We start from the raw sequence: 27446 nt of genomic DNA, 5'->3' as shown, positions 1-27446 counted from the left end.
CCCTGTCGTTCTCAATATGTTTATTTCTTGTAGTGTACCCATTTTGTCCTTGCATTAAATACTTTACGCAGTTGGACTAAACCTTGCTGAAGGGTAAATTTGCCCTTCTAAGAACACAAATTTCTCTAAATTTTAAGGAAGTATTATTAGCATTTTAAAAATTTTATTCTACACAAGTGAATTTTTTTTAAATTATAAAAAGTTTGAAATGTAAAATAAGGAATTTGAAATACCAATAACAATTCTCTACTTTTATTCCTAGCTTATGTACTAAAGAATAATGTTTGACTACTAGAAAATGAGTAAGGGGTGGTTTGGAAGTTAGGTGTTTTAAAAAAAAAACATCTATGAAAAAAAACTGTAAGGGTTTTAGTTTGGTAAACTGAAGAAAAAAAAGACTTATTTTGGAAGCTACTGTAAGAATAAACTGAAATCAAAGGAAAAAACTAAAACTGCTATTTGCAGTGATGTTATTCAAAATTCTTTGAAATTAGAGAGCTTTGTGATGTATAACAATAAAGATCATTTTTATAAAAAATAAATTAAAACTAAGATTGTTAATTAATCTATTACAGTGAATACATAAGTAGTTAGTACTACTTTTTTTTTATTTTTTGAGAGAGAACTAGGAAGTAGATTACCAAGGCGAAAGCCAAGTAAACCAGGAAAGCCCATAGGAGGGGCAACAAAGCAACAAACACAACAGGGCAGTACCGGGGCTAGAAAAACAAAGACACTGCCAAAGAAGCAAGCGTCGCCCCTCAGTACCCCAACAGCAAAAGATCTAGAGAGGAGGGCACGGAAGATTATCCTTGTTGAGAATGTGAATTAATGAAGATGGGGATCATCTAACCTAAGTTTTCTCGCACATCTCCATGTTCTTCTTCGACGCCAAACTATCCGCCGTTTGATTGGCCAATCTTGAAATTCAAGACCAGCGAAAGCCCTGAGAAGACCTTCCCAGTATTAAAATTCCTTCTAAGATTGGAAAATTTTCCCAGCTTCCATTCGTGATATCTCCCTGCAAAGAAGCAATAATCTCAGCAGAGTCTGATTCCACCGAGATCCACTGTAACCCCAGATCAAAAGCCAATTCGCAACCACAAATTGACCATGGTGATCACGTAACATTTTTGTAAATACATTTTTATGAAGTTATGTGACTAAACAACTTTAGTTGTAATAAATATTTTGCAAAGCCGGTTTTATATAAATGATGTATACAAAGTGAGAGCCTGAAAACGGTGAACATTCGAAAATGTCAAAAACATCCCTATGTTTTTCTCAACATCAAAATATACAAAAATTGTATAAATTTGATAGCGAAATTTTTTGAGTATTCTAACAAGTCCACTTTACTTTTATAAAGTTAGGGTTTTGGTGGGAAATGATAAAAAACGCTTTGTATTCTCGGGAGATGCTAATGTGAGCCATACCCTGCGCGCACTTTAAAAAGATTTATGTAAACCGTACAGAAAACATTGTACAAAACCGACCAAAGTTGGATTGAAGGTAGCGACTTCGTGAAAAACATTGGATTCTATTGAGTTCTGTCACTTTCCACGACTCACTGCACGTCACATTATACCCAGTTTCTACTTTCGCGAGTGTTAACACGTTTCCTTTATTGATTAGACTTAAGGGTGTGTTATTCACTCTTTTTTTCTTAGGCTTTTTAACCTAAATATTGTTTGAAATTTGTATAAATCCTCGCAATGATCTTTTTTGAAATTTGAAATCAATAAAATTCGTCATTGAGTTTGTTCACCATCAATTATTTGGTCATTTTTTGAAAAATCTTCATTAAATAAGAATAGAATAACTAAAATACCCATATTTTTTGTCAAATCATTTTGATCCATTATTTATTAAATTGAGAGTATATTTGTTATTTTGATCATTATTTAACATAATTTTGCACGGAATAATCAGAATGATTGATAATGGACAATCTCAAGAACCACTTCTATTAATTTCAAATCTCAATGACTATTTTAAGCTAAAAAGCCCTCCTTTTTAATTTTTACACAATATTTTAACTTTTAGTTATCAGATCAAATGAAGTAAAAAAATCAAACGACAAAAATTATGGAAGTAAACGTGAGTATATCGATAGTACAATTTGGACATGGATCCTCTTCAGATCCATGCATCCTAATATTAGGGATCCATCAATATGGACTATTGAAATTTCATCCAACAGCTACAAATAAGGATTCACTTTAAAAATTTATAATAACTTTAGCTGTTAAATCAAATTTCAATGGCCCGAATTGATAAATCCTTAGGATTATGATGCATAGATCAGGAGAGGATCCACTTCTGTACAATTTTAAACTTAAAGCGTGCGTCAACGCATCGTACTGTAAAAATAAATAAAAATTAATAAAAAGAGTTTTGAAACTTTGAGTTTTAATTAAAACGATAAAAAGATGTTGTAAGTGAATAATACTATAAGTGATTTTTTAGAGTAAAAATGTCATTTCTTTAAAAGTAAATAGTAATGAGAGTGTGAGTTAAAACTCTCTAAAAATAAAAGAAAACAAATGAAAGGGGTTTCAAATCTTTGCATTTTAATAAAAAGTCATACACTAACTTTATTTAATGATAAGGACAAAAAAAATAAAAAACATAAAAAATAAAAAACACGCTGTGCGCGGTTCCCCCACCCAAAACTTCATCAGACAACTTTGCTTCTAACCAACTAACCCCCATCAGCCCCGACAAAATTCTTCTTCATTGTTTGCAAAACGAAGTTAACTTTTTCACAGGTCCACGTCGACTATTTACGTCAAAAAGCTTCAAAATTAACCGCGCTATTCACACCAGAAGGTTTGAAGAATCAAAAGGCACCGATTTTTACCGCACCAGCCCAATAGTATGAATCAAAACGGAAAAACAACCAACGAGTCGACCCAGCAGACAGGGCTCCACGGCTCGTCGTCTTCGCACTCACTCGCTGACTAGTTCTACAATCCAGCCAATGTCGAGAGCTGACGTGCCCGAGTCAACTCGTCCCACTCGACCAAAAGAATTCTCCTTGCTCAGTCTCGCGCGTATCATTAAGTTTCATAAACAGTGTAGTAAGTTTGATAAATAATGTCGTAAGTTTTCATAAATAATGTAGTGAGTTTCATAAACAGTGTAAAGATGCATGGTCTGCGAGTCAGATTTAAAAAAAAAAAAATTAATATTAAAATTATGTCATTTTCATTAAAATTTAATTTCTTTTGTACTTTTTTTTTTAAATTTAAGGATTTTTCATTAAAATTTAAGTTTTTTTAATTAAATAAAGTTATAATATGGTTCTTTATTAAAATAAATTTAATTCAAGCTTTTTTCATGAAAGTTCCTTAAAAGTAATGGAGGAGGATTCTCTAACCTCTTAATCCCTCTATCCTTCCCTGCCTCCTATTTGAACAATCATTAAATCACGTTAATATTTTATATTAATTTTTTTTATAGAGATAATAAGATAAAAATTAATGTGTGAAATGAAGGGATGGAAGGTGATAGGAATTGGAAGGTAGAAAATCCTCCTCCAAAAATAACGTATTAGATGGGTAGTTGCGCGAAAGACGATGCGAGTGCGACGAGTCGTATGCAAACCAAATCTGTGGGGTCGTTGAGGTGGTAAAAGCAAATCTAGTGGCGACAAATAATATTGATGGGACCCGAGCGGGACCGGCGAGGAGCGCCCTCGATGCGAGGGGTGGGTGGGGTATGCAAATACGACAGTGGGACACTGACGAGGCAATGCGTTGTCTGCCATCCATGGCACCCTCATAGATGACACATGTACACTTATAGATGGCCCACTGTGCTATTAAAAGAAAAAACCTTCGCTCCTTCTTAAGGTACTTTGTGAGATTGAATATATTTCTTCGCTACCATCAAAATTATTCGTATTATAAATATTTATACGAAGGTATGCAAGAAAAAGTAAAATAAATGAGGTTTAATAGGTTCAAAAAATAAACAGACAGTTTGTAAAAAAAAATTTGTATCCGATTTTTTGTTTTATACAATTTAATAACTAAGCGATATCATATTTTATTATTTTTTGTAGAAATAATCTTAAAAAAGTATTTATAATATAAAATGTTATGCTCATTACATGAAATTTTGTAAATTAATAACAGAACATCTTGAATAATCTTCGTGATCTATTGATAAATTTTACAAGAGAAATACGAATTAGACTCTGTCAAAAGTGATGACTCTCCATTGATTTTCTATCATTTTATATTTTTTACACGATATTTTATATTGAACTTTGAAATGACAAATAGTCTATACAGAGTCTCTTATTATTTCTCAATTTACAATTAGGACTTTATGATAAAATATCCATAGAAGTCATTTTCTTCATATACGTACTTGTGCTATATTATAAGATGAAATAGAATGGTTGTTTGATGTCATGGGGAATGGTGTTGTGATATGATGAGAGGTAAGATATTGTGGGATGGGGTCATATTCATCATGCATGGGGACCATGGATAGGCATATTTGAGATGACAAGGACAAAGGATGCAGTGGTGGCATCATTTCTATCTCTGCATAACATGGTCGTATGCATCATGCATGGGGACCATGGATAGACATGACAAGGACACGGATACATGGTAGGGAAAGGGATTCTCCGGATCCCTTCCACATAATCCTCCTCATCAAACAATCCGGACTCTTAAAATATGATCAAACGACTAAAAACACGGGCCAACTTTAAAAGTAATAATAACTTTAACCGTTAGATCAAATTTAAAGGACCAAGATTGTTTGATAAGGAGAATTAGGTGGAAGAGATTCACAGCAATGGTGGCATCATTTCTATCTATGTATAACTTGGGGACCTAATAACTGGGTTCGCAATTTAGATTTTAGCATTTATGTGCATACAAGTAATGCTAGCAAGAATAAATTTGGAACTAAATAATGTGTCACCAACAAAAAAAAAACTATATATATATATACGCTAATCAACACTTAAGTGACAATCTAATCATTATCTTTTATATTATTTGGTTTATAAAATTCAGTCTATAAATTTACTCTCTCTAATATTTCTCGTTATGTAAACGACTCTATCGTAGTTCTACGGTTTGGATTAGGTGTCACCTTCATCTTTTGTTATTCTATACTTGTTTGGTTCACATTAATCTGCTTAACCAATTATTTTATTAAGGGGTCATTTGATTGTCTTGTTGTTTTTAATTTTGTAGGGAATTGTTATGAGTACTTTAAAAATCTCAATATACACTCCAAATTTTCTATATTTGGAAAAAAAAATATACTTGTAAGGAGTGTAGAATGAAATTTTTAGAGTTCCAATAACACTTCCTTTATTTTATTTTATTTTATTTTTATAAAATTGAAACCTTGTTTTGTAAGCAATTTTTTTTAAATGCAAAATTTTGTAACCCAAATTTTGAAAACTCAATTTTTTAAAAACTAAAATTAATTATTGAATAAATTTTCAAATTTTCAAATAATTAAAAAATTAAAAATAATCCACTTATCCGTAAATTTTTTGTTTTTCCATTGCAGTTTTCCCTCTCCCATAACCCTCATTTCTTCAATGTATTATCACTCCATCACTAACACCAAAAATTAAAAATTAAAAATTAAGAATTAAAAACCAAACATTAATCAAATAGGGCCAAATATTATGAACAAGGATCCTCTTCGGATCATTTTTATGAGGATTTTAGATCATCCAATAACATCCGTTGATCGTATATCGTTCAGATAATTTTCTTTCGGTACTATTTATATTTAATTTTTAAAAACAAATTTACAATAATTTCTAACCGCACAATAAACGATGAACAAATATGATTAAATGATTTTCGGAATCCTTACAAAGATGATCCAGAGAAGATTCTCATTCAAATATTACGACTCGCACTATTATCATTTTCATACAGTTAGATGTGATGGTCTGTCATGCAGACAATTATTTTTACTGAAGATGCTCTCGGACACTTTTATTTTATTTTATATTTTTTAGTAATTAGAAAACGACTTTGATAAACATAAGTGCGTAAGAAAGAAAAATGTGTGTAATCATATGATAAGGATGAGAAAACGACTTTTATTCACACAGAATGCTTACGTTTAGAAATCCTGAGACCGACATAATTATTTTTATCTTGTGTATGATTTGTAATCAGAAAGGTCCAAATTTAAAAAGAATCAAGGATTGTTTAGCATTTGTGATTGAATGTTTAATTAATTAACTAATTTGTTGATATAATAGCTGTTAATCTCCGAACCCTTGGTTGCTAATATAATGCCAGATGACAAGTTGTAAAGACAAGATAGATCTACGCGGATGATTAGATTAGTTGGACATTTTTTTATCGACATATTAGTTTGATATTGATAGATACATTTATAGGTAAATGATTCGAACTGTTTATTTTGTAAGTCTCGATTCATATATCATCTTTATAGATTTCTCTTTTATTTGGTTTGTTACAAAAATGATCTACGAAGTGCAACTTAAAAAATAAACCGTTTAGATCGTTAAAATTTGATGTGTAAATCCCATAACTAATACTTTTTTTTTAATTTATAAAAAATAATGATCTCTTCTCTTAAAGACCTCCTTTATCGGTTTGTACGTGTGAAAATAATGGTGGCGTTTTTGTTGAAAGAAACTTACATAAATTTAAGGTTACTGTAGAGTTCAAGTAATAACGCGTTAGTATGTAAAGGATAAGTTAGGTATATTAATGCACTATTACATGAAAAAAAAATACGTTACAATCAATCTGTTTCATGTAAATTATTTTGCCACTACCGAAATATCTTCTAAAGTACTTTCATAGAAATTACGGTTGTTCTAGAACAAGAAGAATAAAGAAGGAGATTTGATTTGATTTTGTTTTAGATGAATTATTCAAATCAAATCCACTTTTTGATTTGGCCGAGTGTTCGAAAAAATGGGCGACCGAGTAGACTTGAAGATAATTGCAAGGATCGTGCCGTAGCCGTTATCATCCAACCGCGTCACCACTTAGGCTTGCTTTCTTTGGATCTTTCCCATGTCAAAATTTAACCGATCAAACGTCTCTTTTCTTCCGATATTAATTAATCAATTGTTCATGTATTCTTCTCCAAACTTTTACGAGTCAGTCCTACAATGTTTATCTCATCGCATAATTATAATACAATGATCGATTTATTTAGGAAACTGTTATTAGTACTTCAGAAATTTCATTTTACACTCTTCACAAAAGTAATTTTCTGTCTAATTATAGAAAATTTGGAGTGCAAAATGTGATTTTTGAAGTGTCAATAACAATTTCCTTGATTTATTGTGTAATTGAGTCAAAATAAAAAGACACCAAACACCATTAGTCACGCAATGAGAAGGCTAAAAAGAAGATAGTCGATTGAAAAACCTTAAAATTATAAGATATGTAAAACAAAACTTATATAGTCGTCTTGCTTTCGGTGATTATATTCCTTCCCTCCCGCAAGTGCAAGACTTTTCTATCTCGCGATGTATACCTCTTCTTTCCTTACTCACAAGTCACAAATCATGTGATTCCCCAAGACATATAAGTATTTTTGCCTTTCGAACTCACAACGATGTATATTTTCATTTGTGTAAATGATTTGGTAATTTGAGTGTAAATGAATCATTCTTCTATTGCGTTAGTTAGGCTAAATCTCGTTCTGAATACTGTGACAAAAAGTAACACAATGGTGTAACAATATCCAACTTAATTAAGCGATTTAATTTTTCAACTTTTATAATACATGTACTAGACAGTTGTCTAAATTTGTATTCAAAAAGCACTAGTCCACTATTTTTAGGCCTCATTTTAGTCTTGAAAAAGTTGTATGAACAATCATGTGTTTGTACAATAATGTATGATAAAGATGGAGATTATGGTTGAAGCGTGCCTTCGTCGCAATTGCCTAGCAATTAATAAGAAATAGGCAGATGCCCAACAAGGAAAGTGGTTGGCTTAGGGGAAGATTCCAAATTTGAAATCTCCACACAATTACAAGTGGAGAGAACCAAAGTACGTGTACGACTTTGTTAATTAAACAGTCAACTAAAAGAGAAAGTGGGGTTTCATAATTGAATTTGACACCCATTGATGAAGTATGGCAAAGCAATTTGTATATTCCGTGCACATCGGTATAGTGGTATTTCATATCAATAATATAATGACACGTAAAGAGAAATTATACTTTTTTTGTATTATTTATACGGAAAGTCATTGTGGTGATATATGAATAAAGTTAAAGTTTCACCATAAAATCAATGGCAATGTGGGGAGTAACTCAACTTATTTGTAAGTCTATGCAAAATCTTTCTTTCCATTAAGGTAAGATTCATTCACAGGATGATTCATTAAGCTTGGTGAATTTTCAAGCCTAAGATGTGGTAAACACAAACAAAGTGACTGGAGCACGTGGTTGTTCGCTTTACATTTGAGACAACTAACTCTGATACCATGTGGAAAAACTAATTGTAAATGTAGAAAATAGTCGAACTTACTTATAAGCTCATGCAAGGTCCGTTTTCTCATTAATGTGGGATTGATTCTCAACAATGTTTCATAAAAGTCATTCTTTGTGGTATGGGGAGAAATATTTAAAAGTATAATGAACATTAGTCATGTGGTGTATCATTTTCACGTGTTATAAAAGGCAAATACTTATAATTTTATTTGAATAAAATAATAACGTAAGGTCTACTTAATGCTACGGTCTAGTGTCTTCCTCCTCACTTATAAGTGAGAAGTTTTAAGTTCGATTATCCCCGGAGGTGAATTTGAATCACATTATTGCTAAAACTTTTGAAGCTAAACTCACTCATCTTCTTAGTATAGATAATATCGTTTATTCACAAATAAAAATAAAATCAAAATAAAACTAAAGTGATTGTGTTCAAAATACAATGAAAAATTATGGGGTGTGATATTTACACACCCCTTTTCACTTCTTCTACACCTTTTTAGTTTTCAACCATTAGATCAGATGAATTGAAGAAGATCAATGGACATAAATTAACAAATGATGTGTGAGAAGTAAAAAGAAATGTGTGGATAGCACATCCCAAAATTATTTGTGAGAGGTGGGAAGCTTCCTCAGATACAGGCTGGCCCTAAGAGCAATTCCACCGGGAAGAAGAAAGCCCAGCACCCAGTCAAAAAACCAGGCTGGCACCCTGTCAATTCACTCCAGCCTGTGAAATCGACTGGCACCCAACCCAAGCCAGTCCACAGGCCGGCCTAAAATCGACAGACCTTGGGACCGGCCTATCTGACGTCAGTGTGACGTCGGAGGGCATATGACGTCGGAGAGGGAGTTGTTGTGGAGGCTGAGGAGCGGAGCTGGTCGAGGCGGGAGAGGATGTCGCGAGGGAAGGAACCACGGAGGGAGAACGACGGGAGGACGAAGCGACGGCGTCGGAGGTGTGGAGATGCAGGAGGACGGCGTCGACGGCGTCGGAGATGCAAGGGTGGACGGCGTCGGAGATGCAGGGGTGGACGGCGTCGGAGATGCAGGGGGATGGCGTCGGAGATGCAAGGGTGGATGGCGTGCAGAAATGGAAGGTTTTGAAGAGGAAGGAGAAGGTGAGCTCACGGGAGTGAGCTGGAAAAGAGAGAGAGAGGGAGGGAGAGAGAGAGAAAGGATCGGAGAGGGAAAGGAAGAAAGAAGAAAAAATAAAAAATAAAATAAATGATAAAATATTAATTGATATGAATAAAATAATATAATATTAGATAGACTGGGTGCCAGCGTATTTTTAGGGATGGAGATGCTTTGGCCTATTACTGTTTACTGGGGTCTATTACTGTTTAATTGAGTGGATAAATGCGCTGGGTGCTAGCACAAAGTCCTTAGGGGTGGACTTGCTCTAATAGCTAACACATAGTTGTGTGATTAAAATCTTGAGTTGGCTCGTAGCCACGTAATTTCAATTCAAAATCATATGCCCCCAACCCCACTACTTTCCAATTTCCTGCAATACAAACAGCTCAGCAGGGACAGTGAGTACCATATTTGCAACTTGCATTTGATGGCGATTGACCCTCTCCCGTCTATTTCTCTGCAGTTAATTCTTATTTTTTAAAATATCTTCAATTTAAAGGAAATATTTTTCTCATCATCCTCAAATGATTGGGATGCTCACCACATATTAATTATCGTTGAATGAGTTTAAATTTCGAAATCTGTATAATTAATAGACACAAATATTAAATTTAAAACTTATCTAATAATATTAAGTAAGGTCATGAGCGTTGTCACGATTTAAAATTAAATATTATTTCAAAAACGCTCATGACCTTACTTAATATTATTTGCTAAGAATACATCCAACTTAGAAGGAATGAGTATTGGCGCTTATCACAATTTCTTCGTGACTACGTACACACGTATTTTATGGGCTAGATGTTTCCACATATTACTCTGATTGGTGGAAGGCAGGATACGTCCACACTGACAAGCATTCATGAACTACTTAATAGGAAAGGAGGAAGATTCTTTGCCCTTCCACTTCCCGTGCCCTCTAACGCCTTCCTGTTTTGTGTGGTCACGGTTAAGCTATTTTAATATTTTATATATTTTTTTATAAAGATAATAAGACAAAAAAAAATAGTAATATAAATATTGACGTGATTTAACCGTGACCACACAAACAAGAGGGCACAGAAAGTGGGAGAGCAGAGAATCTGCCTCCAATAGGAAAATGATCATCGCCGGATCTATTTCTTAGGAATTCTAGGAATTCAGCGATCGTGATCGTTCATCGTACATCATGCAATAAAAAATCATTTCAAAATTTAAAATTAAATATAAATAGTACATAACAAAAATTGACCGTATAATGTACGATAAACGGTCACGATCGCATGATCCCTAAGATCCCTAGAAAAAGGATCTAGCAAGGATCCTTTTCCTACGCAATAAGTGAATATTTATTGATTAGAAACCGCATTTTTCGTACTTAAAAAAATCATAACTTTCGTTTGGTGACTAGGATTATATTTGAGTGAATGACTCATAAAACTCAAGGTACATTTAATTCAAATAACGGGAATAACGTTCCATTTTGAGGAAATCAGAATAAATTAGACAAGAACAAAACTTATCTTTCTAATCCTACCATTATGTTGGAATTGAAATATACAAGTTTGTAGTTTATTTATGTATGATCCATCTTCTGCCTTTAAATTGGACAAAATTGCATTCATTTCTTCCTTCAACGTGCTTTGAAATTCGGAATATATCGATCCAATCTTGATTGTCAAATAAGCCCGCACTATTTATATATCAATGTAACACAAGAGCTATTGAATTTGTGAGTGTGTGTGTATATATATATTTATATTTTATTGAAGGAAGAATAACAACTTCATGTTAAAAATTACAGATAAGGGATAAGACCGTTGAATGTGACTGCGTTGGACAATAATGTTCCATCGCCAGCTTGTCTAAACATGTTTTAGTATTTGTCTAGTATTGAGGTGCTTCTATAAAAAATGGGTATAAAAAAAAAACTGAGATAAAAAAGATGTTTGGTAAACACTTAAAAACAATTTATTTTCATTGTTTTTGGTGAAAGAAAAGTTGAAGACGTGAAACAACAAAAATGAGCTTATTCTTACAGCACAACAGAAACAGTTTTTTTTCAACGCACATTAATACCAAACCAGCCCTTAGAACATTCATAACCAAGATAACATACGAAACCCCGAGCTCAGGTGGGCTTGTATGATGTGGCCCATCCCTTACTTGCGTACGTTTCGTAGGGCCCAACACCATTACTAATCTAAAGAAACCAAATAAAAATGAAAAAGAAGTAAAGTTTAGTACGAAACCTATGAATTTCACATGCCTTACTCTTTGAGTTTGAGTTATAAGAATGAGAACTATATTAAAGCTTTTCACATGCGTACATTTTGACACTTGCTTTTCAAAATTTGATATTGCAAATTGAATACGTTATGGTTTTTCACGCTTATAATTCAGGGTGACAATTTCAGACACGACACGTTATACGAATTGAAACTCGCACGAATACAATAACTTACAAGTACACAATTGACATGAGTTAAACACGATTAACATTGGTCAACTAATGTTATACTCACATGGCATATATTTAAATAGATAAACCTAAGCAAAACTTATTGCCACATCCATTCCACAATATGACTCTCTGATTTTAAATTAGAGCGAGAACATCACTACCCTTTCATATTGGTGCCACCTTACAACAATGGCATTCAACTTTTGAGGTTAGCATAAATAGTGAGGAAAAGTGGGGGAAAAGGTTAGGAGTAGGATAAGAGCATCCCCAATGGGGGTTCTATCCTCCTTGAGGCTATATATAAAACGCCGGGAGGGAGGAATTTGCCAATTATAAAAGTTCAGGAGGATAATTGGCTAAAACTAAAGTTCAAGAAAAAAAATTGACCAACTATAAAAGTTCAGAAAGTAACTGACTAAAATTAAAATTCATGGAGAAATTTGGTAGCGTCTTACAAGTCTCGGAGGAAATCGACATATAGCTAAAAAAAAAAAAATGATATTAATCACAAAATTTTATTTGCTTTCTCTGGGCCCATATGGAACATTATCGCCTTACCGTACGGCCCAATATATTATTTTAAGACCATTGAAATACATGGGCTTTTGGTTAGGCCCGTATGTTGTCTTGTTCCTCTCTGCGTCCCCGTCTCTCTCAAAACGTAGGGTTTAAGCTTCCATTTCACCGATTCGGCAAACCATGCAAACCCTTAAACGCATAGCAACACAGACCGAGCTCCACCGACTCTCGTCCACAATCGCCAAAACCCAATTCATTTCAGCCGCCAATCTCCGAGCCTTTTCCTCCAACTCAAAGAAAGGCGGCGGCGGCGACGACGACTGGAACGACGCGTGGGAGACGGCGTGGCTCCCACCCGACCTCTCGGGAAACAACAGCAGAGCTCCATGGGAGACCGACGTCAATTTCTCGTCTCCCGAGTCGAGCATCGTGCTTCCGTCGGACGCCGACCCCGAGACGAAGGCGTTCGTGGAGGACATGAATGAGAATTGGAACGAGAGGCGGAAACCCAAAGAGGAAAGGAAGCAGTATCGGCAGAGCCAGAGTGGGTCGTCGCTTTATAGCTTGGAGAGCTTGAAGAAGGACTATCGGGTGAAGAAACAGAGGATTCACGCTGGCCTTTGGATGAAGGAGATTGAGAAGCAGGAGGAGGCTAAATTGGTCGACTCGAATTCGATTGGCGGGGGTGACGACATCGAGCGATTGCTCGATAGTTGCGCTGAGTATGTTAATCTCTCTCTGTTTATCTCTGCATATACATGAATGTATCTGTTTGTGTGTTTTAAGTGATTTTAGAATTGATGAAAGCGTTTTCCACTATGAAGCATGGATACGGATACGGCGATACGATACGACATGACACGACGATACGGAAAATCTAAAAATTAAGATATGATACGCTATGGATACGGCAAATAAAAATGTATATAGCAACAAAAATATACATTTCAAAACATAATTCATCATTCAAATTCAAGTACATTTCAGCTGTTAGAGAAGGAAAGTTCGAAATCTAATACTCTTTATACAGTAGAAGAAGTGTGAGAGTCCTATTCATGGTTTTAATTAGAGGGAAGCTCTTTGTATTTAGCAACTTTCAATTATAGACGTCTCCTATTAATTTTCTCTTCCTTGTTACCTTTTTTTGAAAGTGTAAATGTATCTTAAAAGCAGGATACGTGTATCCTAAATGTAGGATACGCATATCCATCATGTCAAATTCGTGTCTATCAACTAGGATATGTGTCGGACGAGTATCTAAGAGTATCAGGCAAGTATCGTATCCGATCAAGTATCAGATACGGGATACGGGACCAAACAGAAGTATCCGTGCATCATAGGTTTTCCGATATCTAAACGCGTTAATTGACAAGTTTGGCAGAAAAAGTAAAAGTGCTTCGGGGTTAGAAAATCACTTTGAATTGAAAGGGAAGCATTTCAAGCATTTTTTACTGAACCTCTGGACTTTTTATGTGAAATTTCGATATGATTATGATAAAAGTGCTTATTAGTAGAAGTACTTTCTAGAGAAGTATGGTGGGTTTTGTTCTGCTTCATCAGTTGGTATGAACTATGGAATGTGAATGTTCTGCTATCAATTTGATGTGAGTTTGTATCCGATTTCAGATGTTGCACTTGCACATGTAAAGTTTTGACTCATTATGTTTTAGAGCTTGTAGCGGCAAAGTTTTTTGGAACGTTGCTTGCGAATTTACATTTTTGGTGTACTTTTTTAATACTTGCAGCATTTTTGACTCCCCTAACAACGATTTGGAGAACTCTAAAGCTCCGAGTGCTTCTGACCACAAAAACAAACCTGATGGTTGGGAAACTACATCCAAGGCTGCAGAGGGAAATATATGGGAGATGACACAGAGAGAAGAAGATATACTTCTTCAAGAGTTTGAGCGTCGGATTGCATACAATAAATTTCAGGTGTGTAAATTTACTCACACAGATAATAAAAATGTAGGGAACAACTTGTAGGATGAGCCCTTAACTTGACATTGTTTGTGTGAACCTATTTCATATGTTAGAAAAGTTCATCTTGTACAGGTTTTGTAGTTTTAGTATGGTTCCGTTCTTGTTGAAATGAGTAATTGGAAGAGCCATCGGATTAATAACTCAATCACAAAAGTAGCACATGGATTGGTGCACCAGACTTTGTATAACTTTCGAAATTTGACTATCGAATGCTCTAATGCGAAGTCTTTATGCACAAAGTTCTGAATTCATTCGTTTTATTAAACGCATGACAATCTTGTTAACGATTTCTTTCTGCTGTCTCGATGCTTACCGCTGGTATATATGACATTGGCATGCAGATTGCTAGTTTTATCAAGACTCACATATTTAGCCGGAGGAGACCAATTGATGGGTGGAAATACATGATAGAGGAGTTAGGGCCAAATGCGAGGAAAGGAAAGGGTTCTGTTTCCAGGCTACCAAGTCTATCCGATGCGTCAACCCAACCCTTCAAGGAGGAGAAGACTCTGATGAGCAGCAGCAGTCTTTCATCCTATAAGGAAAGGTAGTTTGGTCTTAGGCCACTTTCATACATTCCGTTTCTGCCTACGGGAGATATCAGCACCGAATGTATTCATAGTTACCGTATCACTTACTGCAAGTTTTGATATCTGGCTTTCTCAATGTACGACGGTACCATCCCTTGGCAACTGAAAGTGCAATTAGTGCAAGTGAATATATGCCAAGATCCTATTGCCCACATTTTCGCTAAAATTAATCGATTACCAACGAGAGAAACTTACAAGCATGGAAGTTTTATGGTCGGTGGAGTTCAAGACCGGTCGGGAGACCAAGATGACAATATCCCAAACTATGTACGCGATGACATGTGAACGAGTTAAAGCAAAAAGGTATGGTAATCACTAGATATTGCCATCTCAGTATTCTCGTTTCATATAAGTTTTTTGCCGGGGCAAGTTCCAACGAAAAAAGGTGCGCGTGACAGTCACTAGATACTGCTAGCTTGGTATTCCAGTTGCATGAACTTTTTGAAATTTATTGAATGCAAAAATTGAAGGATTTGGAGTTACGGTATTTGAGTGCCTGATTTTCTGGCGTGAGCTCAAAACAATTCAAACGCTGCCGCCGCCGTGCCAGCGCCGCATGGCTGATGATATTGATTGCCAAGTCGTCACGTCTGGGTCAAAGACTCACACTTTCGCCCACACACTACTCCGTCTACCAAGATCTCAGCCTCATTTCTCTTTTACAATCCTGCATAAAAGTCTCAGAAGTCTCACAGATCCATGGCTGCATGGTCAATACTGGTCTCGACCGCCTTCCTTTTCCCTCCAGCAAGCGTCTAGCCTCTTCCATCCAAGACATCCAATACGCCGCCGCCATTTTCAACGGCATACAAAACCCATATGTCTTCATGTTCAATACCATGCTCAGAGCCTACTCCATCAGCGATGATCCAAAGCATGCTTTTCATATCTTCAACAACTTGAGAGCTTAGAATATCACGCTGGACCAGTTCTCATTCGTCGCGACAATCAAAGCCTGCGCTCGTGAATCGACCATTGGGATCGGCCGAGGGATTCATGGGGTTGTTATGAGGTCTGGTTTTGGACTGTTTGTCAATGTACAGAATACCCTTTTGCAATTTTATTGTGTTTCCGGAAAAATTGAAGATGCCCGGAAGGTGTTTGATGAATTTCCTCAAAGAAATGATTCGGTTTCGTTGAATGCTTTGATGGGTGGGTATCTTCATGCGTCTCAGCCGCATGTGGTTGTAGATTTGTTCAAGCAAATGTGTAGTATCGGTTTTGGAGCTAGTGCGACCATCGTTTTTAACCTTTTGTCTGCCATTGGTGATTTAGAGGGTCACCTTGCAGGAGAGTGTATTCATGGCTATTGCATCAAGATTGGCTTCAGTTCGGATTTACATGTTCTTACTGCTTTGATCGATATGTACGTGAAGAAGGGGCAAATCGACTTTGGGACGTCGGATTTTTGATGGAGTTTCTGTGAAGGATGTTGTGTTATGGAATTGTTTGGTTGATAAGTACGCAAAATGTGGCATGGTAGAAGAAGCAGTAGCCTTGTTACGCCTGATGAAACTCGAAGGAATGAAACCGAATTCATCTACATTGGCGGGGTTGCTGTCAGGTTGTGCTGCTTCTGGGTCTGTAAGTGTAGGGAGTTGCATTAAGGACCATGTGGAAGACACAGCTCTGGTTGATATGTATGCTAAATGTGGGTTTTTGGATAAGGCACTTGACATCTTTGAGAGCATGGAAAGCAAAGATGTGAAATCCTGGACTGCCATGATTTCGGTTTATGGTGTTCATGGCGGGCGGGTAGTGCCATAAGGCTATTTGACAGGATGGAAGGAGGGCTGTCAACCTAATGAGGTCACTTTCTTGGCAGTTTTAAGTGCTTGCAGCCATGGAGGGCTGGTGGCAGAGGGAGTTAGATGTTTCGAGATGATGGTTTGCAAGTGTGGCCTTGTGCTGAAGGTGGAACACTACGGTTGTATGGTCGATCTTTTGGGTAGTGCGGGGTTGTTGGAGGAAGCACATAAACTAATCGAAAGCTTGCCCATTAAGACTGATGTTACAGCATGCCGTGCACTGCTTTCCGCTTGCAGGGTTTATGGAACTAAACGATGATCATCCCACCAATTCAATGCTATTATCAGGTACTTACGCAATTGCCGGAAGGTTGCCGGATCATATAACAAGAATGCAGGAAATGGAAGATGAAAATAAGACGGGAGAAGTGAAATTTCGGCCTGTTCGAATAGAAGATAACCTGATCAAGGAAGCTGGACTGAGCTCAATTGAGATGGATAGTTGTGTTTAAAGAACTGTGTTCAACTTGATATACAAAAAATAAGATTAGAGATTGATATTTTTGGTACAAATCTAGAATTCTCAAATGTCTTTCTCATCTTATGGATGTCCTTTTCATTTTCCAATATCTGGAAAATCTCTCCCTACAGTTTTGACATTCTATATTATCAGTCTACCTGCGAATTCTGGCTCCATATCCTTCGATCTATCTCAGCGGAATGATTTAGGGGTTAAAAAATTTACACATTCCGGTGAGGAAGAGGATCGTTGGATGTACGCATATGAGCTTTGCACCGGAGAGCTGACAGCATATTACTCTGCACCTTTTATATTGTGCTGCTCACATAACTTTGCCCCATTTTCAGCCCACCATCTCTCCGCCGCTTCTTCAGTGAAATGTCTCCGACTGTCGGACAACAGTTTAAATTTCAGCAAACAAGATAGAGAGCATCAAATGTATTTCATCAATCCGCACCGTAGTATAATAAAATCGACTGTAAAAGAAAGAGAGTGAATTTTCTGCAGCCTAAGCCACGGCCTTAGATGTTTAGTTGGTTGTATGTATCAAACTGTGAAAATAAAGGGGGAGGGGGAGGGGGAGAGAGATACCTGAAGCGAACACGCACGAGCTCATTACTGCCGCCTGGCAAGGAGCGTAGAGTTATATATACACCAGGTTCATCTTGTAGCACCCGCTCTGACTTTCCGGTTGGTGATTTAGTTCCATTAGCTAAGATTCGATCCATTGAATTGCCGTTGGATAAAGTTTGCGAAGTAATTATGTTTGACAGAGAGGGCTCTTTGGATAACTGGTTTCGAAAGCTGATTGCATGAGAAATAGAACCTGTGTTGCAGTGACTGATCTCTCCTTCAGGCATTCTTTCAGACATCTCCTTCAACTGTTGGACAAGTAAAATCATTGTGACAATGGAAAATAATGGACAGTAGGATAGTTTCAATGCCACACCCAACAAATAAACGAATTTGCAACCTGAGCAGTTAGAGACTTGATAACTTCTTTAGCAGATTTGCGTTTTTCAGCTTCATCTGTGGCTATTGCAGAGACATCCTTCAATTTCTTTGATGTTCGTTGAAGTTCAGCTTCAAGATGTTGGGATTTGAGTGTAAGGTCTTCTACCTACATTGTTTTTGGAACAATATCAGCTTAGTGTATACACATTACTTTAACTAATTTTTGTATGGATGCAAATTTTAATCCAATTCCTCGGTTCATAAGCGAGGCTAGTTCCTCTCCCTTCAGCAGTTACAGAATGTCAAAGATTCAGACCCCAGAACTCACCAAAGATTTAGCTATATGCAAGGATGTCATTAGGTATTAGACTGTAGACATTGAAGCACTATAAAAATGCTTACCTGTGTCCTTAAATGTATGATTTCTTGGCTCAAACTTCCATTTATAAGCTTTGAATCCTCAAGAATGATTTTTTCAGAAGATCCGCGTTGACTTGACCTTCCTGAAACAGGAGATGTGTACCGAGAAGCCTTTTTAGAGGCAGGAACTGAAGGCGAAATAACTTTTTCTGAATCTCCAGTGAGAGGAGTTGATGCCTTTGTTAAATTAAAACCCCCTAACTGCAAAGGTCCAGTCAACACTGGGAAGACACGATTATCACGCACTTCTGGTTTTCTTTCTTGCTTAAGCTGCTTGCTTTCGCTCTGGTTGTTTGAGCCAAAAGATGAGAGTCTGGAGAGTGTTGCCCGTAGCATAGGGATCAGATTCTCTTTATCTGTCACCTCATTGGATTTAGGACACATATTTGGACTTCTAATTGTAGGACTTCGCACAGCAGAACTGGCTTCTGCAGCCTTCTTCAGTTTACTATAACACTCGTCGCACACCCGAAATGGCTTGTTCATATCTGGAGCCAAGGCAGCTTTCAGAGATTTCTTGCTGCTGCATGCTTTGCAGAATACTAACCCACAGTTGTAACAATTGTGACGTTTTCTTCTGAAACCAAAGGGATTGTGACAATCAGAGCAAACGGAATGGTCAGCATTTGATACCCATTTATGAAGACAAATGACCGCCGTTAGGTTTGGACCACATGCTACACTCTTTACTTCTTTATCCTTCATACAATCAACGAGGGTAGGCGTATGTCTGTGATCATTGTCTCCATGGCCTAGTTGCCCGTTTGAACCCCTTCCCCAAGTATAAACCTCTGTCTTGGAAGTCAAAACTGCAACATGATAAGAACCACAGGCAATTTCTTCAACAAAACTATCTGCAATTTTACCCTCGACAAGGGTGGGAACTTTCCCATCAGCTGAAGGATTTCCAAGCTGTCCATAAGCAGCACTTCCCATCGTATATACTTGTCCCGAGGTTGTAAGCCCAACTGTGAGATTATGGCCGCAGGCTACCTGACAGATGTTTTTATCAATCAATGCAGCTACGCATTCAGGAACTAGTTTAGATTGTTCATCACCATGTCCAAGTCGGCCTTTATCACCAGCACCCCAAGTGTAGAGCTTCCCATATGAAGAGTTACCAGAAGTCTCAGGGTAAGATGATTCGTTCATTACTTCAACGACTGCAGCAGTGTGCCAAATACCACAAGCAATCCTTGTTGTTCTTAGCCCACGCAAAGTTTCCACCTCCCGTGGCGTACTTGTGCTACTGTGATCCCCATGCCCTAAGGCACCAAAAGTATCATCTCCAAAGGTAAATAACTGGCCACCAGATGTCACTGCAGCTGTATGCCACGGTCCACAAGCTATATAGGATATGTGTATACCTTCCAAGTGACCGCATACCTTTTTGGGAATCCAGTGACTAACTTCACTTCCATGCCCAAGCAGGCCAAAATTATGAATACCATCACCCCATGTATAGAGATCTCCAGAAAGTGTAACAGCACAAGTGTGATATTCCCCACATGCCACTAATTCAACATTCATCCCACTAAGAGTGTCAATGAGCTTTGGGTGGGAAACATCTGTATCGACACCATGACCAAGTCTGCCTCCTAACTCCTCTCCCCAGCTGAAGATTTCCCCTTGCTTGGTGACCAAAACAGCATGTCTGGCACCACAAGCAATTCCGTGAACATCTACGACCACTGTTGATTGCAATACCTTAGGCAGAAGAGCATCCGTCCTGGAACCATATGAGCTCCCTACTCTATCCACACCGCCTCCAAGTACTCCACCACCAACACCTTCACCCCAAATTAAAACATCTCCTAAAGCATCAAAATCATCTTGACAAGAACCTTGACTAGACGAGCTTACAGCACTAGATAAACTAACCCGAAATGCTTCAGAAGCAGAATTTCGACCATTGGAGTTATCCACAGATACAGGTGATAATGACGCATTCGAGACTGATTCAGCTTGTGTGGCACTCTTGGGGTTGGCAGTATAAGATATTATGTCAGCGAATGCTTGTCCTAATCTACTCTGATGGATATTCTCCAAAGGAACTCCCTCAGTATCTACTGGATCCTGCAGTATTATGTAAAAACATCAAGAAAAATAAAATGTAAATGCCTGATACATCAAGTCAAGAGAACTTTATTCCTTTTTTTGCTTCCTTACAAAATAAAGAATAAAAGATAAGTCACCCCAATACAGAATGGTGTCCTTGATGGAGAATGTCGTCGAGTACGAGCATGGGGACTATCTATTGATGTGCCCTCCAATCTTGATTCGCTTCTCCAGTTCCGATAGTTACCTCGAGTGATTATTGCCTTAAGACCAACAAGCCAAACTTCAGCTTCATTCTTGTCTTTACATATCTGTCCAACAGGGAGGTAAAGTATTAAACCATGATACTACAAATGTAATTTCTTAGTTGCTTTTTTCCTTTTTCTTTTTTTAGCATAAGGTTCCCAGTTTTTTATAGGCCTTACGCGTGCGATGCCGTTGCAACGATGAACTTTGAACATGTTGGCTGTGAAACATTAAACTTGTTTTATGTACCAAATACATGTAGCAAATATACTCACCAAGTTCAAGGACCTATCGTTGTACAGGAGTGAAAATGATTGATACTCCTTTTCAGGCTGTGGATACCGCTGAAATATTGCCTGCATAGAAAAGCCACAGTGATCTTTACCAATATCTTTGGGAACCAGGCATAAATGTTTAACTATATTTTCACGGTTTGATTGTGTAGTCGAGCTTGGTGAAGATTTTATCTGAAAAGAGAATGGAAGCTGAAACTTACAGTACGCTGGCCAGGAAGAATTGTCGAAACATGACCAAGTTTAAGGTGCTTTTCTTTTTTGCCAGAGTACCATATCAACAGAGCCTCGTCCTGAAACAAAACCAGAATTATCTGAGAGCCAACAGAGCAGAAACGAGAGAAGGCTGTATGTGAAGCCAACTTACATTAGAAAGCCGAAATGAGCAGAATTTCGGCTTCCCTCTGCGTCCATATTTTAACAAAGTTGCACCCTTCTTAAGTGCTGTTATGGCCTGGAAACAGAAGGGGAAGAAAATAAACAGCAACATGTGTTACAGGAGTAAATAACACAAGACCATAAACTGCAACGATTAAGCTTCATACATCATTTGAACAAAAAGACTTTGTCAAGGTTCACTCAAATGTCAAATTCATGGGAATTAAGTGATGAAAAAGAAGAAACCTGGTCGATATCCCTCTCGACCGGACCGTTTCTCTGAGGACTAGCCATTCAAGTTGCAATATCAGGTTTTGCCCAGAAGTCCAAGATCCAACACCCATTTGAACACCACCACCACCTAATACCACAACCCAATTCCCAACTCCTCCCCATTAAACTTAAAAAAGAAAATTGATTTGCTCCACCTCTAACCCATTACACCCACAAATGAGCCTCAGCTCTCAACAAAAACTCAACCCCAAAGCCTCAGAATTTCACAATGCCGTAAACCCAAACCCTAAAACGCCACACACGGAGGGCTCCACTGATCAACACTCAGCTCAAATTACTTGCTCAGAAATCAGAGAACCCCTAAAATTCACATACACCGTCGAATTCCTCCAAAACTCTTGGAATTTCGTAATTTTCGACACCAAAACATACATTCCAGACCAAAAGGAGCGCAGATTAGGGCAAACGAAGATTGATTTCACCTACATTGCGAGAAAGCTGAAGAAATTCGCCGAACGTCCGCCATTTTTCAAAAATCCGACGTCGCTCACTTACAAAAAAAGAAACACAAAACTGAGAAATTGGAAAAAAAAATAACAGGAAAATGAGAGGAGAAGTAAGGGAGCGCTCTGCGACGCCGGAGAGATCGTCGTCGTCGTCAATGTGGAATTTGGCAGAGTGGTTGTTTGTTAGCTAACGTGCGCACCTCTCTCATTCTTTTGAAGTTTGAACTGTTGGTTTTGTCGCTCCTGCTTCATGCCACGTCACCAACTGAAAATCTGGCGGGACCGGGTCCGGGATGGTTTGCTTTTGTCCTTATTTGCGCCGAAAGCATGTCTTATTTTGTTGACCCAAATAGAGACCATGTCTTATTTGTTGATCCCTTAACGATACTATTTAGTTTTACCAATTACTTATGAATTATTTATGCAATTTTGAAGGTTAGTTTTTCCTAATGCATATTCTACTTGTAGCATTCAAGCTAGAACGTATATCAAACATGCAATCTGTCTGCGGCATTCAGATCAAATATAAGCATGCATGATTCATTACGCTTTGTGAAAATCATTTGAAAAACCATGCAACCCCTACGACGTGACATTCATCCTAGGTGAAATTACAACTATTAATAACAAGAAGCAATACTCAATTCCTCGGTGGTATTCCGACCGAATTGCATCCAATTACTCATCTAAACATCTTAATAGTCGCGAATCATTAAAACACAAAGACAATTGAAAGCATAGTGATTAATAATTCAAAGTATGCATGTATAATATCATAAGCAATTAAATAAAAACTACATATTCATGCTAAGGCTTAAGACTTCGCTCTAGCAAAAGAAAATTAGTTGCCCATATTCATAATTAAAATCAAAAGAGTTTTATTAAACTAGAAAAAGAATTAAAACACCTTGAAAGTATAAGTCTTGAAATCTCTAAGTTTTAGCCAAATTCTTCTTCTCAAATCTTGCGTACCTTTTTTCCCTTGGGGCTTGCCAAAAAGATATATTTATACTACTCTAAATAAAATCCTCCTAGTAAAGGGTCTTAGAATAAGACTAGGAAACCTAATAAATTGAAATAAAATATGAAACATAATTCTAAATTAACTTGGTAAATTCACACAAAAATTTCCACAGCCACGTTTTGGACCCAAATCAGCTCCAAAACTGGCCCAAAATAGCTGGATTTAAAGTTTGGACTATTTTGAACACTTCTCTAGAAGGGCACTAACCCATCTGAGGTCATCTTGGGCTCCAAAAACACAGTTTAAGCCTAGAAACGTCAATTTCCAGCAACGCGCACTGCTCATTTATTAAATCGTCAGAAAATAACAGCTTTGCAGAAAAATTCCGAATTTTGATACAAATAAGCCAAGAGACACGCGAACGTCCTCTAATTTGAATCACTCAAAAAATTCGTCCGTTTGATCATGTTTTGCTCCAGAGGAAGTCGAAGGTCTTATATTGAAATTATAAAGCAAAGTATTAAAATTCTTTCAAAATAATTACCAAATTATACTAAAAATAGAGTAAAATATATAATATAATATTGACTCATCATGTCCCCCAGTGCTTTGATCCAAAACAAAAAGAATAAAGAGTTATGTCTCCTATTATGCTTTTCAAAAAGGAGTGCGATGCGAAGGTAGTGCTCATTGCTTAGCTATAGCTGGATTATAGGGGTGCTCATTGAGGGCCTTTTGTTTTCTTAGACCAATTTAGTTTGGAATGAGAAGTAAAATTAGTTCGAATGAGTGACATACTTTCTTGACAGTCGAACAAAAAGTTAAACTATTCTAACTCTTTTGGTTCATTTGGAGACGAGAATGGCGTGTTCAACCTTTTATTCAACCGTATAAATATATAACTTCGACCCTTAGGGTGCATTTGGTACGCAGACGGGACGGAACGGGACGGAACTAAGGTGTAATTTTTGAAAAAGACATGGGGTATATTTGTCTTAAAATGATAAAACATTGTGTTCCACAGACGTGGAACAAACCCGTTCCAGGGGAGGCAGGTGGGACGCAAAAACACCCAAAATCTGTCCCGTGGAACAGCCCGTTCCACCCATTTTTGGTGCACCAAACGCGGGACGGAACGCCTCGTCCCGTTCCGTCCTGTCCCGTCCCACGTACCAAACGCACCCTTAGGTAACATGTACATGCGCACTACTTGGGATGAAGAAGTTTCAATAAGTTGCGTGCATGACAATGATTCTTGAAAAGAAATTATAGTTTGAAGGATCTAAATGAGACTAATCAATTTTAGGTTACATGTAGCTACGTCTTTACTGGATTTAGGGTTTAGCAACAGATTTTTTTTTTTCGTGATAACTGTGATGAAACTTGCCATATATATATATATCCAGTGAATAATTTAAGAAAATTATTGATTTTGATCGTGTTTATGTGGTTTTAAGTTTGTATCGTATTGTTAATTAGATGTATTAGGTTGCAGCTTTTAGCAACAGATTACAGTTGCAGCCAAAAATACTCAAAGCCAAATCGACACACACCATTTCATGACATTAAGACATGTAGCATACAAAATGTTCTTCAGGAAAAGATCAGCATAACTGTTAAGAAAATTAAGACACGCACTGTGTGATTCAGTACATATAATCATCATCAAAGATCATGTAATTGTTGCTCTTCCTGCTGGTTCTTTCTCGATCAACCTGCAAATCAGAATCAAAAACAATATTACATCATATATTTGCCACCGTTAAGATTTCAAAAAGACGGAACGATGGCCACTACTAATTAACACTAAATAAACAGTCCCTAATCCAGTGAGTGTGAGGTTTTTATAGAAAGACCGCACACAAATTAGCTAGGCATATCAATGTACCTTGCTTATGAGCCTTTCAAATGCATCAGTCCCATGCTCTTCCATGTATTTTTCGGCAGCGGTTAAAACGTCATCCGGCTTGCTGAAGAGGCCGGCGCCCTTCTTTCTTGGGAAATACCACATCTGATGAGCAGTTTGTGGGTACATATAGTATGGTCTGATGAATCGTCGATAAACATATGCAGCTCCATTGAATTGTGGCAGCACCAACCAACATGTGAATATCAACTTGGCATAAGTCCATACCGGAAGGCTGATCGACAGTAAGGATATATACGATAATTAGGGTTATCATTCGACATTTTCTAACTAACTACTCAATTAGATATTGAGAAACTAAGACCGGAATTAATATGAACAATTTATCTGAAATCTAGCAAGAAAAAAAGTACAGTACCATTCAAGGACTTTGGCGAATGTGAGCTCGAAGATTGTCATCAGAGAATACAGAACCCAATAGGTTAGCCATTGCTGGTCATCGGTGCGAGACTTGGTTTCTATTGCCCTAATTGAAGCATATCTAGCACAAAATCCCAATAAATATCATAAAAATAATAGGTGACGGCATGTCAACATTATGCATTTATTAGTAGCAAAACTTTTATTATGCTCTATATATACACATTTTTTTATTGGATCCTTGATTAAGATCTGCTGTGGAAAAAAATATTTAGTATGTAAGATACCCCGGAGTGTAACAGAAAATCCCTATTAGCAGCGTTGAAGAAAGGCACAAAATCATGACACCATACTTACAGGGGATACACCAATGTGACTAGAGGCCTGCAGATGAGAGACAAAGAATTCAACTTAGATATGTTTAAGGACCAAGTTAATTAAGCAAGAAGAATCATACATATACATAGTTGTAGAATTTATAGAGGGAGGTGGAGGGGCACATACAAAGCAAGAACATCTAAGTTGTTAGCCACAACTTGTAGAAAATTCCCAGAATTATTATTGTTACGACCCATCTCTCTTGCTAATTTGCTATCTATATCTTCTGGGCTAGGACGTTTTGTTCTTGTAATATTATGAGTTGGGTATATAAAAACAGAAGAAGATCAAAAAGCTGGCTATAAAGGTGACAAGAAAGAAAGGGTTGAAAAGTCTGTAAGGGGGAAGCTGATTTTGCGGAGAATCTAACTGTACACAAGAAATTAGGCACCGATTTTTTGAACTTCGGGCGGGATTACAGTCCCTAATCATCATTAATACATATCTCTGTTAAGTCCTTATCCAACCTTGTTAATTAATTATCCAAACTTGTTGCGAATATAGTTTTGCTCTAGTTGCTACCCCTAAATTGCCTTAGCCTCGAAAATAAGCCAAATGATTGATTTCGTGAGCGTGTCATTACTAAGTATTGCTAGTAGGCAAGTTAATTAGATTGTCAGGTCTTAATTCTAACCGAGAAGTTATGCATCGAATATTAATTAATTGCTCAAATCTAATATGAGTCACCACTCCTGTCCTCCAAATCACTTGAACACAATAAAAATCATCCAAATTTAATCAAGTGATATCACGGATTAACGGTGATATCTCACGTTATTGTCACATAATTAACATAAAGATCAGTTTTTTTAAGACTACTTTGCACGAATCTTTCACCTAAAAAAGATTAGTAGATTTGATATTAATGAATATGAGTAATAATTGGTGGGCCCAGATAAATTGGAGCGGGGTTTTAGTTACTGCTTCTGCTATCTAGGCCCAAAATCTTGGAAAAAAACAAATGAAATGCATCAGCGCATGCGTAACAGTACGCAAACAGATGGACATATAAAATTGGGAATCTGTTCACCTTAAAAAATAATATTTTTACACTAAAAAGTTATTTTTGATACTATTTACTTTAACTTTTATTTTGTCATTATCATTAAAACTCTCAAACCATTTTCATTATTTTTCCTTATAAAATTCTTTCACCTAATAAAACGATTGATTTGTTAAATTAGAGAGTTGACGGGATATGAACCAATATTGTGACGTTAGGGCAACACTCATCTCCACTATTGTGCTAATATAAAATTTGAATCTATATACTTAATGCAGATTGCCATAGACAGTATTAT

At 36.9% G+C, this 27446-nt stretch overlaps 3 protein-coding genes and 1 pseudogene across 4 annotated transcripts; 2 read left to right on the top strand and 2 right to left on the bottom strand.

Moving 5' to 3' along the window:
• Nucleotides 1-12690: 12690 nt before the first annotated feature.
• On the top strand, nucleotides 12691-15313 carry LOC126607688 (protein GAMETE CELL DEFECTIVE 1, mitochondrial). Its single transcript, XM_050275385.1, has 3 exons — nucleotides 12691-13308; nucleotides 14332-14521; nucleotides 14911-15313. Exons 1-3 carry the CDS (start codon nucleotides 12767-12769, stop codon nucleotides 15118-15120), a joined length of 942 nt encoding a protein of 313 aa, XP_050131342.1. The 5' UTR covers nucleotides 12691-12766; the 3' UTR covers nucleotides 15121-15313.
• A 399-nt stretch (nucleotides 15314-15712) lies between these two features.
• On the top strand, nucleotides 15713-17480 carry LOC126607687 (pentatricopeptide repeat-containing protein At1g26900, mitochondrial-like; annotated as a pseudogene).
• LOC126607686 (PH, RCC1 and FYVE domains-containing protein 1-like) lies at nucleotides 17410-24407 on the bottom strand. The gene is made up of 9 exons (XM_050275384.1): nucleotides 22023-24407; nucleotides 21766-21852; nucleotides 21602-21691; nucleotides 21381-21461; nucleotides 20997-21170; nucleotides 18784-20877; nucleotides 18401-18547; nucleotides 18019-18308; nucleotides 17410-17815 (listed from the first exon to the last, which is right to left on the bottom strand). The coding sequence occupies exons 1-9, from the start codon at nucleotides 22068-22070 to the stop codon at nucleotides 17722-17724; spliced, it is 3105 nt and encodes a 1034-aa protein (XP_050131341.1). The 5' UTR covers nucleotides 22071-24407; the 3' UTR covers nucleotides 17410-17721.
• A 601-nt stretch (nucleotides 24408-25008) lies between these two features.
• Nucleotides 25009-26426, bottom strand: LOC126607689 (HVA22-like protein c). 2 transcript variants are annotated; one of them, XM_050275386.1, is made up of 5 exons: nucleotides 26272-26426; nucleotides 26125-26151; nucleotides 25766-25888; nucleotides 25369-25621; nucleotides 25009-25195 (listed from the first exon to the last, which is right to left on the bottom strand). In XM_050275386.1, the coding sequence occupies exons 1-5, from the start codon at nucleotides 26340-26342 to the stop codon at nucleotides 25127-25129; spliced, it is 543 nt and encodes a 180-aa protein (XP_050131343.1). In that variant the 5' UTR covers nucleotides 26343-26426; the 3' UTR covers nucleotides 25009-25126. The 2 variants fall into 2 exon arrangements, with proteins under 2 accessions (XP_050131343.1, XP_050131344.1); XM_050275387.1 differs by having other exon boundaries at nucleotides 26055-26151; nucleotides 26272-26320.
• Nucleotides 26427-27446: the final 1020 nt, after the last annotated feature.

Source organism: Malus sylvestris, chromosome 16 (genome assembly GCF_916048215.2).
Source record: "Malus sylvestris chromosome 16, drMalSylv7.2, whole genome shotgun sequence".
NCBI classification, from domain to species: domain Eukaryota; kingdom Viridiplantae; phylum Streptophyta; class Magnoliopsida; order Rosales; family Rosaceae; genus Malus; species Malus sylvestris.
The sequence above is the reverse complement of the archived record's forward strand: the minus strand, read 5'-3'. Positions and strand labels throughout refer to the sequence as shown.